At 41.4% G+C, this 19,685-nt stretch overlaps 1 protein-coding gene and 1 long non-coding RNA gene across 3 annotated transcripts; one reads left to right on the top strand and one right to left on the bottom strand.

The window, feature by feature from the left end:
- The first annotated feature begins 2,349 nt into the window (after window positions 1-2,349).
- On the top strand, window positions 2,350-8,058 carry FOXL3 (forkhead box L3). Of its 2 annotated transcripts, XM_007656022.4 has the most exons (4): window positions 2,351-3,398; window positions 4,417-4,585; window positions 5,002-5,143; window positions 6,552-8,058. In XM_007656022.4, exons 1-4 carry the CDS (start codon window positions 3,292-3,294, stop codon window positions 6,566-6,568), a joined length of 435 nt encoding a protein of 144 aa, XP_007654212.1. In that variant the 5' UTR covers window positions 2,351-3,291; the 3' UTR covers window positions 6,569-8,058. The 2 variants fall into 2 exon arrangements, with proteins under 2 accessions (XP_001511921.2, XP_007654212.1); XM_001511871.5 differs by having other exon boundaries at window positions 2,350-3,398; window positions 5,002-6,765.
- LOC103164925 lies at window positions 6,292-17,831 on the bottom strand. Its single transcript, XR_484385.2, has 3 exons — window positions 17,789-17,831; window positions 11,275-11,457; window positions 6,292-6,904 (listed from the first exon to the last, which is right to left on the bottom strand). It is a non-coding gene; the product is annotated as an uncharacterized LOC103164925 (long non-coding RNA).
- Window positions 17,832-19,685: the final 1,854 nt, after the last annotated feature.

Below are 19,685 nucleotides of genomic sequence, written 5' to 3'. Positions count from 1 at the left end.
TCTTCTAGTAGAACTCAGTGTACACTAAGTTGAGCCCAAGAAAAAGAGGAACTTTATGTTGTTTCTCACATCCTGGAAATGGTATTTTGTTGTTTGCTTTTTTAGATTGGGTCCCCTGAGGGACAGGGACCATGTCTAATTCCCAACTATGTATCCTTTCCAAGTGCCTAGTACAGTGCACACAGGAAGCACTTAATAAATACTACTTCTAGCTCACTGTGGGCAGGGAATGTGTCTATTGTTGTATTGTACTTCTCCCAAGACTAGTACAGTGCTCTGCATACAGTAAGCACTCAATAAATACGATTGATTGACTACCACTCTGAGGAAAAATGCCATAGCTGAATTATGGACATTCAAGAAAAGCCTAACAACTACATCCATGCTTATTGATTGATTGATTGATTGATTGCTTATTATGTGCAGAGCACTGTACTAAATGCTGGGGAGAGAATAATATGATTGAATGAACAGTACAACAGTTGGTAAACAAATTCCCTGCCCTCACCAAGCTTATAGTCTAGAGAAGTTTAGCGTGTTCCAATCTCTGGGTACCTAGTTCTACTTTAGCAAATGTAGCTAGAGTTTCTATGTGACAGAATTTCTTCACTGCCAGAAGTCAAAATTTAACATACTTGGCCTCCGTTTATTTTAAATATCCACTTTTCAGTAAGAGAGTTAATAATTAATTGGCCTTCATTTTCAGATGTCTTTGCCACTCTGATAAACTATACAAACAATTCTTCAATGTGGGGCATCAATTCTTATGAAAATCTGCATTTAAAAAAATATGCTTTATTCAGTGACATACCCATGCTCACCGCAGTTTCTCTTTATACCACCACACACCACATCCACACAAGCTTTCGTTGTCAGATGAACATTCCCTAATTCCCTAACAAGTTTCTAGCAAAATGTGTACTAAAAGCACGTGTTATGGCAGAATTGCAAATTTTGTTATTTTTTTAGTTGGGGGTGGTCTATCTCTTGAAAGTGAGCATGCATATGATTAAAATTTATGATCCAAGTATAGATCCTGCAACTATATGCTTCTGGGGTGTCCAGTAAAATTACTCTTTTCAGTGACCCCAAAAAGGCATTACAGTTTTCTACACCAGTAAAAGCCATTCTTTGTTTTTCTTAAAAGGGTTTAAACACAGATTTGGAACATACAAACTCAGAGTCAAAGGGAGAGAACAATTTTACTCTTATTTCTAATTGGATCTTGGCAAAGTTTATGCGGTTGACAAAATAAACGATGTCGGACTTCTGAAAAGTATATAATAAGCTCATTCAAGACAACAGTAGGTAGTCTGAAAATAAAAAATTGCCACAGAACAGTCCAGTAGTTTTTGATTTATTTGGACCAAATTCTCAGCCCAGACTTTACTGTGACACAGACAATGAGTCTGATGCTAATTTTTTTATACAGTTCTTTCCTTTGTATGAAAGGTTATTTTGTTTTTACCAAGTCATCATAGAGTGACATCCCCCATGAGAATGCAGAAGGAATTCAGTCTTTCTAAAAGAATATACTATTCGTATCTTTGCAGGGAGAGAGACTCTAGTTGCAACTTTAGCACATTTGGCTCCTAAAATGAGGAACTTGAGAGTTAAAGTATTTATCCTCGATGGAATGTGGTATTGCCGCAAGAGTTTATATGCTGCAACTTTTTTTCTTTTGCCATGCAGGGAGTGAGTGCAAAAAGTGAATGTTGTGGAGTATTTGATTTGGAAGCTGGGATTGAAATTCAATTGTCATAGTCCCACTGAACCCACTTCTAAATTCGGGAACTTCATATAGGTCACATTCAATTTGAAAAGGAAAGTTTTGATATGGGAAAGAGTGTCGTTCAAATGTACTGAGTTTTTCATGCATATTGTCATTGGTAGTGTGTTGAAAGAATAATTCACATAAACTGTCTCATTACATCAATCTCCAATTATCAAGATATTTGTTTCTAGAATCATTTTTTTAGAACCATATCCAGTACAGCATTCTAAATCATCTGCATTTTCTATTTAAACGACACAACTTGTTTTTTTCCTTCTTATAGTTTAAATTACCTTTTTTTCCCGGTTTTCCTGAATCAAAGCTCCTTTTTAACTACAGTATTTGGGACATTGGGAGACACTGTTAATTTCTGTTTGGAAAGATGCTCTGGGGAATATAGTTTCAATGTAGTACAAAGTTAGTGCTACCCTATTTTATCATTTCATCTGAGTCACTTTCTCCATGGGATATATATATATATATATATATATATATATATATATTTCTTCATTCTATTATTGCCTTTATCCTTAAAATAGCTTCCCGGGGAAATAGCAGTCTTCCAATAATTTGATTATCATGTGGCGTACACCTTTTTCGGTTCCCGAACCTTTGTTATGCTTTGGTTTACATCACTTGTTGGAAAACACTCCAAAGCATAGAAAAACCATTAAATTGTTGCAGTATTGGATGCCAACACACAGGGCTATTACTCTAATTCATCCTCCAGATCAAAGCCCACACAGGCAGTTCTCCTGCCTGAAGCTATTTTCCTTTGACTTTCCTGCTTGACAGTAGTCTCCCATAGTCTCTGTTCTGCCCTCTTTGAACATATAGCTTTTCCTTTGGTCACGGAAATACAATTTATGTCTATTATACTGTATTACAGATTACACTGGGGCGATGTGCATTATTAGATAGAATACTTGCTCACTGGAAGGGGAGTATGTGTGGGTGAGTGTTGTGTCTGTGTGTGTGTGGGAGAGAGAGAGACAGGGGGAAGGGAAGGAGGCAGCGTTCTAAAATTTTAATTTGCAAGAGCTAACCTTGAAGCATGATTTATTAACATCACGTTGTTTGCTTTTGTCACATTGTGTATGGAGGGATGGCAAATGCTTGGCCCCACTCCACAGCCACATCAGACCACCCAAAGAGTCAGAGCAGCCCAGCTACCGGCTGTGCACGCCCAGAGTTCAAAGGTTCATGAGAGAACTAACCCATTTAATCAGTTATTAGCTGCCTCCCCTATAACCAGATTGGATACAGGAAAAAAAAATAGAATAAAAGGGGGAGGAGGAGGGAGAGGGAAAGAGAGAAATCTCCCTACAGACTGCTTGTCTGGGACTCAAGAATTACAAAAACAACCTCCACCCCAGGACGGAGGGAGTATGTGAGACGGAAGGGGGAGGAGGAGGATAAGGAGGAGGAGAGGGAGGTTGGGAAGAGAAAGGCGAGGCACAGAGGGGAGTCCCTCTCCAGCCCTCCTGGATCACCCCACCGGAGCCCAGCCGCCCAAGATGTTTGATAACACGCAGTATCCTTACAACTGCTTCAACTACGATGGGGATGACTATCCAGCCTGCAGCTCCGACGAGGAGAAGAAACTCACTCGCCCGGCTTACAGGTACAGAGGAAGAAGTTTGGTCCCACTCTCCTTACCGGGAAAAGGGGTAGTTAGGGAGGGAGAGAGGGATCCGGCCCCCCGGGGATTGGGAGAGGATTTCAAGGGGGTCCCTGGAGGGGTGGGATGGAGCCAAGGATGCCAGCCATCTGTGGGGATGGGAGAAAGAGGGATGCCAGGGATCCTGGAGGGAGGGGAACATCATCATCATCCTAATTGTGGTATTTGTTAAGTGCTTACTGGGTGCCAGGTACTGTATTAAACGCTGGGGGGTTACAAGCAAAGCAAGGAGGGTTGGATACCAGTCATACTTGGGGGGAGGGGGAGATATAACCTTTGCCCCCCCCCCACCTCCTCCTTAGAGAGTGTCCCATCGCTGGACATGCAGATGGAGGGCAGGGGGGAGAGAAAGAGGGTGAACATCCCCCAGATCTCTCCCTGGCCCCCATCCCGTAGGGGTGGTCCAAGTCTAGAGGTGCCTGATGTGGGAGCAGGGGAACCCATAGCTTAGTGGGAAGGGCATGGGTTGGGAGTCGGAGGTTGTGGGTTCTAATCCCCGCTCTGCCACTTGTCAGCTGTGCGACTTTGGGCAAGTCACTTAACTTTTCTGTGCCTCGGTTACCTCATCTGTAAAATGGGAAGTGCAGACTGTGAGCCCCAAATGGGACAACCTGATTACCTTGTATCTACCCTACCCCAAATACCATCATTATTATTCAGAGGGGTGGCCGGGGGGAGGAGGATTAACCCCCTTCGAGTGGGCACCTCTGCCCCCCCATCTCTCCCACAGGTGGGGTGGGGTGACTGCACCCCAGGATCTGGGGGAGCTAAAGGGGAAGGCTGGGTTCCTGGGGTATGCCTGACTTTTGCTCTGGGGCAGGGAGCATCAGCTGGGCCTAGGAGGAAGGCAAGGCAGAGAGCAGTTCTCCACCCACACTACCCACTCTTGGTCCCCCCCCCCCCCAAAGGGATAGTAATGCTCTGTCCGAGGCAATGACATAACCCTGAGTTTTTTTTCCAGCTACATTGCCTTGATTGCAATGGCCATCCAGCAAACTCCTTCCAATAAAGTGACCCTGTCTGGCATTTATGACTTTATAATGAAGAAATTCCCTTACTACAGATCAAACCAAAGAGCGTGGCAAAACTCCATTAGACATAACTTATCCCTTAACAGTTGTTTTGTAAAGGTAAGATTAATCACCGTCTATTTGCATACGCCTGGGTACAGATGCAGCTTGGCAATGTCTTTCTATCTAAGAAACATCTGTGTTAAATAATCCCGTTAAAATAGGAGGGGTGGGGGGCGGGGAGGGAGGGGAAGGAACTCTTGAGAAATCTTTAGATTGAGCTACAGATAATTAAGAGTTCCACTCCCACTCTCACATCTCTCAGTTGTTGAAAAGTTAATGCCCTCCTTGTTTGATTTAGGTTAACATGCAGCAAGTTAAACAAGCTGGGTTTCACCTAGGCACTGCTCAATGAAAGAGAGATTTTAATGACTTCTCATATGTTTATCCTAATCTTGCATTTGAATGCATACAGATGTAAAGTAGTAGCATCTGCAAAACATACCCACACTGAACTGCCTTTAAAACAAATGCAGGTGCCCAGGACCGAAGGGAATGAGAAGGGAAAAGGAAATTACTGGACCTTTGCTTCGGGTTGTGAATCCATGTTGGATCTTTTTGAAAATGGGAATTTCAGAAGGAGACGCCGAAGGAGGAACGTGAAACGGGAACGCAAAGGTCAGAGACCGTATGGAACTGAAGGGCCTTCTTCTCCTGAGCTGGCTGCTGCAGATTCCCATTCCCTGGGGAGCGCTTGCCCTGATAGAAAAGCCAAGAATTCCCAACCTGGATCGCATCACCTGGATCCACCTCTGCCATTCCTCCCAAATGGCCTCTCCAGCCAGCAGAACCTAAACAACTCTGCTCTAGGAAAACCTGACTCAGAAATTAAATTTAGCATTGATTATATTCTTTCAGCCCCTGACCCTCTGCCCGCGTTAAGATCACCATATAATGCACAAACTAATAAATATCACATATTGGAGTCCCAACAGATAAATCTCCAGTTTTGGACAATGTGATGTGATTCCCAACCAACCCAATTCTGTTCTAAATTTCTGATTTTGAATTTGGTCTAGCTTCTTCACTTTCTGAAAAAGATGACATCGACTCATTTGAGTCAGATGACCTAGTATGTGAAATTCAAGGTTTAATTTCAGTCGTTGATGATTAACCTTTTATCTATTCTACTTTGGCTTTTGACCTTTGTCAGAAACTCAAAATGCAAAATTGTGGCATGATTTTCAAGAGCTCTACCTTGAAAATTTCTGATTTTACTGACACATTCTGTGGGTTCACCCAGTATATGTTTTGATTTCTGAGAAGGGAATAGATTCCAGATCGTTTTTATGCGAGTCGATATTACATTTTATTCCAAGCTGATTCACTTTATTATTCAGTATTGCATTTCATAAAACCAATATCTGAAAATGGGGATGCTAATTACACTGTTGCAGGAATCTGAGTAATTCTGTTACACAAACTATTACAGTGAAGGGTGATTTATCCCAATGCTCCTGACTCTGGTCAGTGTTGCTGAGTGATGTGATAAGAGCTGACAGTTATACTTGAACTTGTAAACAAAGATTCCCCTTGTGCTATCATAAAGTTTTTGGTGATAGTTCAAAACATCCCTGGCACTTATTTGATTTAAGAAGGAAATAAAGATGTGCAAGAAATTTAATTCACAGACAATGTGGGATGAAAGTGGCTCTTCACTCTCCCTCAGCACATATTATTTGTTTGAATTTTCTGCAACTAATCACCAAAGTGGTATGTGATCAGATTCTTCGGGCACCAGAGAGCTATACTATTATTGACATCAAAGTCAGAATCTGATGTCTCTGTTGGAAATGTAAGTTATTTAATTAAAGCTTAGAGATGGGTATTTTTTTAAATACAGTGAAACAATTTGACCAAACTTAGCTTTTTTCACAAACACTTTTTTGTGGAGTTAATTGCCTTCTGTGATTTGAGCATCAGTATGGCTTCCACAAAATCATTTTTGCAAGGTGTCTACCAGATGCTGGTTGGTTTATTGACAATTATGTGAAGCTTTTTTTTTTTAAGCCTGTCTTTGTAACAGGGACTGAAGATAAATGAAGGCTGGCAAAATGAGTTGAATCAAAGCTGGGCAAAGATATTCTTAATCATGGCTTGAATTTTTATACAGAAGGTATGACATTTCATTAAGTTATTTTACATTTTATTCACATATACTGTATATATACACAATCTATTCTTATATATTGTTTTTGAAAGGAGAAAGTCACTGGCACTTATAAATGTTGTGAAATGCATGTTTGTCTTGCTATTATAGTCCTCCTCACCCCCAAAATCTTCCCAATTTTCTTCTTCTAAATGGGCTGTCCTTTGGGGCTCAGAAACACTCTTCAATCTGAACTGCACAAGCACTCCTAAAATGCCTTTACACTCTATCTGAAAAGCAAGAAGATAGAAATTATTAAAGAACAAACACAAAAACACCCTTACCTCCAGCTTTCTCAGATTTTTTAATTTATGCAGAGTGTTATGTTCATCCTGTAGGTAAGATGGTGTGTGTATATTTTGTGGTTTCAAGTGAATGCACTTCAGTATATGTATAGTTATATTTATCTCTGTGTACCTGTCTCACCTAAAATGTTATTTTTAATTATGCTTCTTGTAAGCAGGACAGTGATGATGCAATTCAATCTTTAATGAACACGAGTATAGATGGAGTATTTGAAAATATATTTTTCTGCAGCAAACTAAGCAAATATAATTTACATTGTACCATATGGTTATAATTATTTAGTGCCTTTGTCTAACCAATGAAACTGTTTTGGAGCAGAAGTTTCTTACTCTGCAAACATTTGGATAGAATGGCTTATAACTGCTTTACGAAAGGAGAAAACCCCAAAATGATGAATTTTCAGCAGGGATCCAAGCCCACCTTAGTTAACTTAACATTCTCCATCCAGATATTCATTTAGCTTAAGCTGTCTCTTGAAAAAGGAATGTTTGGTGCTGTGCTAACACGCAATCAGAGATATTTGTATGTAGAGATAGTTGCTAACATTTGTTTTGCAAAGGATATCAATCATGTTTCTAAAAGTAAAGGGACATTTTTCAATTTACCCAGCATATTATATTCGGCCTACTTTAGAAAGGTTTCCAGCACTTAAAGTGAATGGCATTTAATATAGAACAACATAACAGGGGTGAGGGGTAGATGTGACCTATTCAAATGTCGCTGCCATTATATAGCCATTCCCAGTGCAATTATAATTAAATACTTTATGCCTTTCTTGCAAATCCTCTGATCGATCATTGATATTAACATTAATATTATATTACCCCCGAGCAGATGTCTGCCACACAAGTGTTATGGATCACCAGTTTTCCATTAACTAAGTTGTGAGGCAGTGCCATATACTAGTCAGGGATAAATTTCCGTAAATTACCTTATCATAAAACAAAGCTTCCAAGACTGTTTCGTACAAGAGCAAGTAATGTTATTCTTTCTCTTAGGCCACAGTGTGTCTGTACATTATGTGCCCCTGATTCTACAGAAGCAAGACGTACCAATAAATGATAATAATTTGTCTGCATTTGGGTTTCCCCCAATGTTCTTTTAGGAAAAAAAAGAGACAGAGACCAAATTGTTTCCAAATTTCTAGGTTTCAGATGTCATCTTTCTTCTTCACTCCAACCACACTCTTACCCACCTCTCCAAAACACCAGAATTTAGATTTTTAAAAAAAGGCTCATTTGCTAAAATCTATTTACTGGTTGAGATAAGGGAACAAGAAATACTAAACTACTGGGGGAAGCTATAATATGGGCAAAAGTAGTTATAATGAGAAAGTTCCATTTTCCTCATGTAGATTAAATGAATAATAGGATTAGATCAGGAGGTAAGGTTTGGGAGGATGATACGCACCTGCTTTCTTGACAAGTACTTCTTAGTACCCAAAAAGAAAACTACATACTGGTCTTAATTCTGAAAATATGGTTATATAGTTGTCCTTTGTATTTGAAGACCCCATTTACAGTGGTGAACTTTGCCTATGAGTGCATGTGTGGTTGAAAAGGCTAATGCTTGATCCACAGTCCTAGTCAATGGGCACAAAAATATCCCTTGTTGTGCAGTTATACATAATATTTGTAATACCTGGCACTGTTTCCTCTTTTGCCTCCTTGTCTCTCTTTCCATGAGAAGCTTTTGTTTAAAGAGAGTTACTGCCTTCCTGACTGGCAGTGGACCATGCAGGTCTGTCCTCCATACTTGACTCCCCCTTTCATTTGCAATGCAACATTGTCTGGTTTGTTTTTCTCTGTCCTTTTTTTTAAAAAAATGGTATTTCAGTGCTTACTGCAGTAGGCACTGGGATAGATACAAGCTAATCAGGTTGGACACGGTCCTTGTCCCACATAAGGCTCATAATCTTAATTCCCATTTTCTAGATGAGGTAACAGGCACAGAGAAGTTAAGTGACTAGCCTAAGATCACACAGCAGGCGATAGGGAGAGCTGGAATTAGAACCCAGATCCTCTGACTCCCAGGCCCATGCCCTGTCCACTAGGTCCTGCTGCTTCTCCTTAAGATGATTCTTCTGCCCTCCCTGCTGTCAGCTTCCCAATTTCAGCTCACCCTTCAGCAACTGTTTAAATAACTTCTCCTCATTCTCCTCACACACCCCACCTAGTAGTACTCTGTTAAGTAGTAACAATATTCATTAAGCACTTACTTGGTGTAGAGCACTATTCTAAGTTTTGGGAGAGGATACCCAGGTGGGAATTAGGCTTGGCCCCTGTCAAGACCTGAGTTTTGGCCTCTACACCCTGCAATAGATACTGCAGCTGCAATTCAGGTGTATCCCACAATGCAACTGGGCAATAGTCCTTAAAAGTGTGATATCATATCATACTTTTCCAATAGACTTATGCGTTATAAATTAGCAACCATTCCAATACCACTTTTTTCATACAACTATGAAATTCATTTTATACTGTGATTATAAGTCACTAAACCATTGGCTAATCTTCATTACAATAATTCACAGCATAATATCACAATATTGCCTAAATGAAAAGTTGTCTTTTTGAAACTTTATAGGAGGCAGAAGTAGAATCTTTTTTTGCTGACTAGTAGTGGCTTTTCAACTTTAGCAAAGAATTTGTCCAATTTAAATTGAACATTAGCCTTCTTTTCCTAAAGTACTCTGTGGAAGCTAACACTCCCACACTCCTTTGAACAAACACCTCTTTTAGGGTCGTCTTCAATCATACTCAAATTCAGCCTTTCTCTTGATGCAAGGCTTTTAAATCCCCAACTTTTAATAGGTGGTGGCATAAACATAAACTACTTTATGTATTTTGTCACCTTGCCATGATACAATAGAGTGTCAAAGTTTGGAGAAGTCTCGATTACTATATCTCTGAATGAAAGGGTAGTCAACTCTTCCACAGAGGTATCATCCATTTCTAAATGAGAGAAATGCTGAGAAGCTGAGAAGCAGCGTGGGTCAGCGGAAAGAACCTGGGCTTGGGAGCCAGAGGTCATGGGTTCGAATGCCGCCTCTGCCACTTGTCAGCTGTGTGACTGTGGGCAAGTCACTTCACTTCTCTGTGCCTCAGTTCCCTCATCTGTAAAATGGGGATTAACTGTGAACCTCACGGACAACCTGATTACCCTGTATCTCCCCCAGCGCTTAGAACAGTGCTCTGCACATAGTAAGCGCTTAACAAATACCAACATCATTATTATTATTATTATTATATGAATTTACCTCCCCAGTTCAGCAGCTTCTTTGGTCATCTGCTCAGGAGTCCCTTCAAAGCCTTGAAAATCTGACTCAAACCTTGGGCAGAGCACCTCCAAGATCAATTCATAATAATGTTGGTATTTGTTAAGCGCTTACTATGTGCCGAGCACTGTACTAAGCGCTGGGGTAGACATAGGGGAATCAGGTTGTCCCACGTGGGGCTCACAGTCTTAATCCCCATTTTACAGATGAGGGAACTGAGGCACAGAGAAGTTAAGTGACTTGCCCACAGTCACACAGCCGACAAGTGGCAGAGCTGGGATTCGAACTCATGAGCCCTGACTCCAAAGCCCGTGCTCTTTCCACTGAGCCACGATTATTTGCTTCTTTTGATCCAGAGAGAAAGGAGGTGGGAAGGGTCTTACCTAAATTGGTTCACAGCAATGTCAGGGCTGTTCAGGTATCAAATGATACAAATTTCATCCCTTGGGCGGTTTCAACCTATACTATACTTTAAGATAGTAAGGTAGACTAGTCAATTTGGATACAGTAGCTTGTATCTACTTCAGTACTTAGTACAGTGCCTGGCACATAGTAAGGCCTTAACAGTGCAGTGTGGCTTAGTGGATAGAGCATGGGTCTGGGAGTCAAAAGGACCTGGGTTCTAATCCCGGCTCTGCCACATGTCTGCGGTGTGACCCTGAGCAAATCACTTAACTTCTCTGGGCCTCAGTTTTACCTCATCTGTAAAATGGGGATTGAGACTGTGAGCCCCATGTAGGACAGGGACTGTGTCCAACCCGATTTCCCTGTATCCACCTCAGCATTTAGTACAGTATCTGGTACATAGTAAGCTCTTAACAAATACCACTATTATCATCATTCTCTGGGCCTCAGTTATCTCATCTGAAAAAATGTAGTAAAAAAGTGTGAGCCCCATGTGGGAAGGGACTGGGTCTGACCTGATTAACTTATATCTCCCCCAGTGCATAGAACAGTACTTGGAACATAGTAAGTGCTTAACAAGTACTATTAATTATTATTAATAATAACAAGTACCATAAAATGATGCAATAATTGTATCAGGTTGACTTGTAATTCAGCTCCAGGAATCAGAAGTCCACAGCAGTGGAAGAGACATCCAAAAGGGCCATGGAGTTACAGAGAAAGTAATGCTGTTTCCGCTTCCTTATGTTTCAGGGACTTCCACCTCCTGAAAGGGGGCTGAGCAGCAAGAAGGATCTGGGGAGAGAGGGAGATTTTTAGTGCTGCTGTAACTACCTCGTGTCCACCCATAGTGGATGAAATCCCTCTGGGTAAGGATGGTATTTGTGAGTGGAGGTGCCCAGCACAGCTAGCTCAAATTCTCAATTCTAACCAGCATGAAAACAGAGAGTGTGTTCTTCCCATCTAGAAAACAGAAGGGTTATGTTAATAATAATAATAATAATGATATTTGTTAAGCATTTACTGTGTGCCAAGCACTGTTCTAATCACTGGGGTAGATACACAATTATCAGGTTGTCCCACGTGGGGGTCACAGTCTTAGTCCCCATTTTACAGATGAGGTAACTGAGGTACAGAGAAGTTATATGACTTGCCCAGAGTCACATAGCAAACAAGTGGCGGGGTCGGGATTACAGTAACTCATCAATGACTGTCCATAGCCCACCTGAAACACCTTCTTCAAAAGTTTCTTGAAGATGGTTACTATGAAAAGGTTTTAAGCTTTGGAAAATCTCATGGTAGGTAGAAAATGTTCAGTTGACTCTCAATCCCATTTCAAATTCAAAAGTATTTTCAGCCTTATTCTGACTCTGTAGCCAAATTGCATTCAAAACTCTTAGCCTGAAACAGTGGGATCAGATCGCCCTCTAAGAATTGTTTATTCCCTTATTGTAACCATTGTTGGTTTGTTTATTGAAACATAGTTTTCTTGGTTTGTTTGATTTGTAACTGAATTTTTTTTTTCAGCTTCACTTTGATACTGTGTATCTGTCTTTCCCTTAGATTGGGAGTCCAGTGATTTGATCTGTCTTGTTAGGCATTTCATCATCTCTCTTCCTCCTATTTATCCATTCTCTTCTTCCATTACACATGAGCTCACACTTCATTCTTCTCAAACTAACCAACTCATTGTGCTTCATTCTCAAGTCTCCTGACTCTGTCCTCTCTTGCTTGAACCCATCCCTCTGCAAATCCACCAGTTCACAGCTCTCCCCATCCTCAAAACTATTTTGAAATCACTCCTCCTCCAATATGTCTTCCTCAAGTAACCTCCTTCCAACTACCCCTTCACTACTGTTGTGCCACCTATTCATTTGTGTATAGCCCTTCTGTACAGATTGACATACCCCATCTTTTCAGAACTAATTCATATTTAGTTTTGGTCTCACCATTGCTAGACTGTAAAATTCATAAGGTCAGAGATTAAGACTATTAACTCTACTGTGTACTCCCAAATACTTAGTACAGTGTTAGGCAAACTATAAGAGTTAAATACTATTGATTACTGTATTACCCCACTGTTTAGCACAGTGTTTACTATTACTAAAAAATTTCAATACCAATAAAATACAGATCAGTTCTAGTTCTGGAAATCTGAGCTGAATAGATGATCACATACTAACCTGAAGCACAGCAAAGAGAGAAGAAATGAAACAGGGCACAATATTTGCAGCACAGTGATGGCCCCTGTCCCTGAGCGAATAGCTGTGCTTTCACCCTTCCTGAGGAAAAATGTTAGTTCCTTTAAGGCTGTGTTATCTCATTTTTAATTCAACCAGACTAGGGAGGTTTTAGAGTTCAGTCAATCAATCGATCAGTGGTATTTATTGAGTACTTACTACGTGCAGAGCACTTTACTAAGTGCTTGAGAGAGTACGGTCTAACAGAAGCTCCTCAACATTGGCTTTAAAGCACTCCATCACCTTGCCCCCTTCTATCTCACCTCCCTACTCTCTTACTACTACCCAGCCTGCACATTTTGCTCCTCTAATGCTAACCTTCTCACTGTACCTCGATCTCATCTATCTTGCCACTGACCACGCTGTCCCTCCTTATATCCATCAGACAGTGACTCCCCCTTCTTCCAAGCCTTATTGAAGGCCCATCTCTTCCAAGAGGCCTTCCCTGACTAAGCCCTCCTTTCCTCTTCTCCCACTCCCTTCTGCGTCATTCTAACTTCCTCCCTTCATTCATCCCCACCTCCCCCTCCAACAGCTTCACAGCATTTATGTACATATCCGTAATTTATATTAATGTCTGTCTCCCCTTCTAGACTGTAAGCTGATTGTGGGCAGGGAATGTCTGTCTTCTGTTATATCATACTCTCCCAAGCACTTAGTACAGTGCTCTGCACACAGTAAGTATGTTTGACTGACTGACCAACTAGACACATTCCCTATCCACAGGGAAGGTAATTGAGAACTTCAGATTCTCTTCACTTCAAGGCGAAACTTGGTAGATAGATAAGAGGATGGAAGAATAAATAAATTGATGGTTCAATTTTTTTTCTTTCATGTTTCTAATAGTAATAGTAGTAATCGTATTTATCAAGCACTTTCTGTGTGCAAAGCACTGTAAAAGCGCTAGGAGGTAATACACAAGTGGGATTTATACATGGTCCCTGTCCTTCAGAGGGCTCACAACCTAAATTTCTCTTATTATGAGTCCATGGACTCCATTCCACTCATTAAAAGCAAGGAAGGGCTAGCAACAGAGAGCTCTCAAGGGATGCCTACAGAACATTAAACAGTGGAGAAAACTACTGAGAACCATAGTTATTCACAAGATTGTATTTCCATAGCTTCCTATTCAGGGAATCTAGAGGAAAAGAGATTGTGAATTGTAACTAGTAACTGGAAAATGAAGGATGAGACTACAGAAGGTGGGCCAGCTGGCCTCCTACCTCTTCGAAAAATTCCTCTTGCTCTACCAAGTACCAAAACCATGGTTCTAAAATTGCCACCCATTCTCAAAGCCAAACAAGCAAGCTGATAATTGTGAGTTGTGTGGTATAAAAGCAAAAGAAAAAAAAAAGCGAATTTATCTTGATGCTGAGGACCTGGAATCTCTCAATATAAACATTCTAAATTAGGAACCCAAACATGTCCTGTTTCTCACTGCAAGTATGAAACCAAAAATAAGTACTTACAGATGATGAGCATGGGATTTAGAAGAACAAAACAACTTAAAACTTTGAAAGTAATCTGGTTCACTTTTCAACATCCACCCTAAAACCATCAGATTGTCATATTCAGTAGCTATCCAAGAATGGATTCACAGTTGGTCACACAGGCAATCTGAATAATTGATGAAAGGCTATATTTTTACTCTCTCTCTCTCTCTGGACTGTAAGCTTATTGTGTGTAGGGGACATGTCCCCCCAATCTGTTATATTGTACTCTCCCAACTGCTTAATACAGTGCTCTGCACACAGTAAGTGCTCAATAAATACAAGTGATGGCTTGATTTTTTTTGTTAAGAAACTGTACCACATAATAGCACATCATTTTCTTACTGAGATTGATCATTTCTTGACTCCAACATTAATGCAGTAAGGATGTGACGGGGAGGAGACAGAAGGGTTGGGAGTGGGAGAATAGTGGGCCAAATTGGGAAGAGTTTTGGATACATAGGGCTCTCCCCCTCTAGACTGTGAACTGATTATGGGCAGGGAATGTGTGTGTTGTTATATGTACTCTTCCAAGTGCTTAGCACAGTGCTTTGCACACAGTAAGTGCTCAATAAATACGATTGAATGAATGAATGATGGATGGATGGTATCCCATCCCCTTCTTGTCTCTTCTCTTTCACATACCTCTGGAAGATCTCTCTCAAGCTACCACTCCTGCTGTCTCCACCATGCCAAACACAACACCCACTCCCAGTCCTTTGACTATCCAGTTGATGAGGGCTTTGACTAGACTTGAGTTCCAGAGAATTACATGGGATGAGAAAACTTTCAGAAATGCCCATTGTGCCTTGTTGATAGATGCCATCTGCATCCTTTTGTATTTTTTTCCTAGGTGTATGGACATTTGATATATTTCCTTCTTGCAGATCAGGAGGAAAAAAAATCACCAAAATGGCTGCCAAACAGAGAATAAGCCATCTGTGTGGCTTGACTAGTGACCTATCTCCTGAATTCTTCCTGTTAGAAAAGAAGCACTTTGCAAAATACCTATAGTGAGTAACTTTAGCAGCCCTCCTTTACACCAGATATTTGAAGGGAATAATAGAGATGTGGAATAAGCCAGAACCCAAAAAGGGACTCCCTTGAACAAGTATACAGCTCTCATTATCTGTGTTTGCTAACAAATAAACTTTTATTGATCCAAGTGAGATGAATACTAGAAAGTTATTTGAAACCAAGATATAAAACTACAAACTAAAATTTTCATCAGAAAAATTACAAAATAGATCATCAACTTCCAGTTCTCCTCGTGCTTTCCCCACCAGATAAATTGGAGAACAAGGGCTTACCCATGGAGAACCAGCTCTACAGAGGGAGACAAAGAACCTTCTCATTGGTCTGTATCCCAGAAAGCCAAAAGACAATAACTCCACATCTTTCTTCCCTAATCAAGAGAATTCAGACTTCTCTAGACTGTAAACTTGTTGTGGGCAGGAACTGTGTCTATTATACTGCTGTGTTGTACTCTCCCAAGTGATTAGTACTATGCTCTGCACAGAGTAAGTGCTCAATAAATACAGTTGATTGATTGGTTCTGCTCAGAAATACCCTCTACTGTGGTACAAAGAGGTTGTGAGTCAGCCCCTTTGTCTCCTGGAAAATGTAGTTTTTCCTTTAATTCTACCAACCTGCAACAGCACCATTGGAATATTTTGAACTCTCCAAGACTATAATATAACACCAACAATAACTTTCTTTCTCATCTGCAGGTAAGAAAGACTTGATCCGTTCTCCCCTGTCTGTCTTTCCACGCTGATCTCCTATGATAACTAAATCTGTACCCCATTCCTCTAAAGCCAACTTACTCTCTGTACCTTGGTATCTCACCTAAAAAACCCTTGTCTACATCTTCCTTCTGGCCTGGAACTCCTCCCCCTTCATATCCAACAGAACCCTAATTTCCCTATCTTCAAAAATCACATACATCTACCCTAAAATTACTTCAAGAGGCCCTCCCCAACTATCCCCTCATTTCCCCTTTCCCCCCATCACTTCTGCGTAGACTATGTACTCTGATCTGTACCTCGTATTTGACATTCACCCCACTCTCAGCCCCACAACACATTTTACTGATGAGAAAACTACTGTCCAGAAAAGTAAAGTGACTTGCACACAGTCACTCAGAAGAAGTACATGCTTTTTTTTAATGGCATTTGTTAAACATTTACTATATGCCAGGCACCGTACTAAGCACTGGGGCAGATACATGGTTGTCAAGTTGGACATAGTCCCTGTCCCACAAGGGGCTCCCAGTCCTAATCCCTATTTTACAGGTGAGGTAACTGAGGCCCAGAGAATTTAAGTGACTTGCCCAAGGTCATACAGCAGACAAGTGGTGGAGCAGAGATTAGAACCCAGATCCTTCTGACTCCCATGCCCATGCTCTATCCACTAGGCCACACTGCTTCCCATCTCCTTTCACTCTGCCATTTCCACTGTCTTTTATTTTAATGTCTGCTTCCCCTTCTAGACTTCAAGCTCCTTGAGAGCAGAGATTGAGTCTACCAACTGTATTTTATTGTACTTTCCCAAGTAGTTAGCACAGCACTCTGCATGCAGTAAGCACTCAGTATTGATCAATTGATTTATAGATTGATTCTCTTTCCTGGGAGCAGTGTAGGCTCCGGATTGACCATGAGGTCAATCAATAGGGATTGAAGTGGTATTATATTTCCAGAACACAGAATCTTAGGCTACCACAGTGTGATTTCACCAAAAAAATCCATTTTACCAAGGATTAAATCACTCAAGCATGATTTTGCCAGTTGATATTTTTGCTTAAAAAACTCCATTTTAACTACTCTGACACGAGGTGTAGAAGCATGATATTCATCAGTAATTAATGCTATCTGGACATGGGTTATGATACAGCACTAAATATTAGAGACCCCTCCTCTTACCCACCCCATGAAACGTGATGTCAACACACAGGCCTGTTTTTTGTCATCTGGTCATTCATTCCATTATATTTGAGCGCTTACTGTGTGCAGAACACTGTACTAAGCCCTTATCATCCCTATCCCCTAACCTCCCTGCCATCTTGAATGGCCTTAGAACAGTCACCAATGCTCTGACAGGCTGACTAAAGACTGATTTACAAGGGCTGGCCTCTGGTACCCTGGAATATCCATTACCAAACAATTGTACCCCAGGTTAATTAGGAAGGAGGCACAAGGAATTCTGCTGACTGTGTGCAAGTCACTTTACTTTTCTGCACAGTAGTTTTCTCATCAGTAAAATGGGGATAACCTGGAGAGTTTCCCAGACCAGTCTCGGGCTAAGAGAGGGAGAGTTGAGCGGAGGCATAACCATTCCATTCCTAACTTGGGCAGTGGCTAGTGAATGAAAGACAATGTGCTACAAGTCAAAACTCACCTGTCCTGGGCAGCAGCAGCATGGGAAAGAGTCAAGGGCGGAGACTCAAATATACTGCAAGGAAGAAGGCAATGGTAAACCACTTCTGTATTTTTACCAAGAAAACTCTATTAATACATCCACCAGAAAGATTGCAGATGGAGGTAGGGTGTTCTGGGAGAGATTTGCCCATGGAGTTGCTATGGGTTGGAGATGACTCGACAGCATAAGACAAAATGGGGATAAAATGCTGTTCTTCCTCCCGCTTAGACTGTGCCCCATGTGGGATATTCATTCAATCCTATTTTGAGCACTTACTGTATGCAAAGCACTGTGCACTGTATACTTACCCCTGTACACAGACTGCAGCCAATCTAATTATCTTGCATCTGCCCCAATCCTTGGCACACAGTAAGAACTTAATAAATGCCATCAGCATCATTTTTTATGGCGTTTAAGTGCTGTCTGTGTGGTAGGCACTGTACTAAGCACTGGTGTAGAGATGAGCTAATCCGGTGCCCAATGTTCCACATGGGGCTCACAGTCTCAATTTCCCTTTTACAGTTCAGGTAACAGAGGCACACAGAAGTTAAGTGACTTGCCCAAGGTCACACAGCAGACAAGTGGCGGAGTGTTAGAACCCAGGTCCTACTGACTCCCAGGTCCATGCTCTTCCCATCATCTTCTGTGTTTCTGCTGCCTTGTCTTCACAGTCTCTCCCCCGCAGGAGCTTACAATCTAACATTTTTATGACAATTAAAATAATGTGGTACTGGTAAATAGCCAGACAAACAGATCCATCCCAAAATGTGATTCACAGGTGTAGAGGTGGCTGAAAGGGTAGTCTGGCTGGGATGATGAGGGACATTAATCAGAGAGCACCTCATCTGTGACAGCAGCAAGTAGCACTTTCTTTCACTGGAATAAAACTAGTAAGCCTGCGATTGCTGCAGAAGGGTCCAGGGGCCCAGAGCCCAGGACTGACGAGTCCAGACCACAGTCAGAAATGGATCTTTCCCTCTTGAGAGGTTCATACTCAAATGGCCCTCCCTATCTACACCATGAGCTCCTTATGGGCTGGGGACATGTCTACCAACTCTGCAGTATTGTTCTCTCCCAAGTGCTTAGTAAGGTGTTCTGCACACAGTAAGTGCTGGATAAAAACCACTGATCAATCTGAGTGAGTGACCAAACTGGGCCATACTCCTATCAGAATTTCAAAAGGGAAGGGAAATCCCCATCGATGGATAGTTTGTTGTCCCTGTGACCTACTGGAGCATACAAAAACACCCTTACTGTGCCAGTGATTTGACCTGTACAGATCAGAGAGGCTGAGCCGGCTAGGAGTGGACCCTCTGAGCCTGAGGAGGTCCAGAAATGGAGGAGGGTGAGGGCTTGGACCATCTTATCTTAACCTCTACCTGCCACTTCTCCTGTCGACTAAGCATGATCTACTAAGTTGACTGAGTCTCTCCTGTCCAGAGTTCCCAAGAATGCCTCAACATCCTCTGAAAGTTAGAGAAGTTTCCCCAACATTATCCTCTGAAAAAGGAACAAGTCAGCTTCAGGCAGAGAAGTTTTTCTTAAGGTGCATCGAAGAGATGTTGTAGGAAGAGGGAGAGAAGGGGTGTCTACACTGGCAGCAGAAAAACCAGAAAACACACAGGCTGCCTCCCTGCCTGTGGCCATTTCCCACGTTACAAAGCACTGTCAATTCTGCTATGACATATGTTTCCATTACACAGTTTGGATTCAAACAGCAGGCCCATTAGGGAATGTGCTTCATACAACATCAGTCTGTCCTGGATATAACCCCATCTGCAAGTTGACAAAAGTAAATTCAGGGGAAGAAGAATCAGTGGTGAGCAAGCGGTGATGTTGATCAAGGCATGTCAGTCAATCGAATTTACTGAACACT

This window comes from Ornithorhynchus anatinus, chromosome 2 (genome assembly GCF_004115215.2).
Source record: "Ornithorhynchus anatinus isolate Pmale09 chromosome 2, mOrnAna1.pri.v4, whole genome shotgun sequence".
Lineage (NCBI taxonomy): Eukaryota > Metazoa > Chordata > Mammalia > Monotremata > Ornithorhynchidae > Ornithorhynchus > Ornithorhynchus anatinus.
Note: the sequence above shows the minus strand (reverse complement) of the source record. Positions and strands in the feature narration are given on the sequence as shown.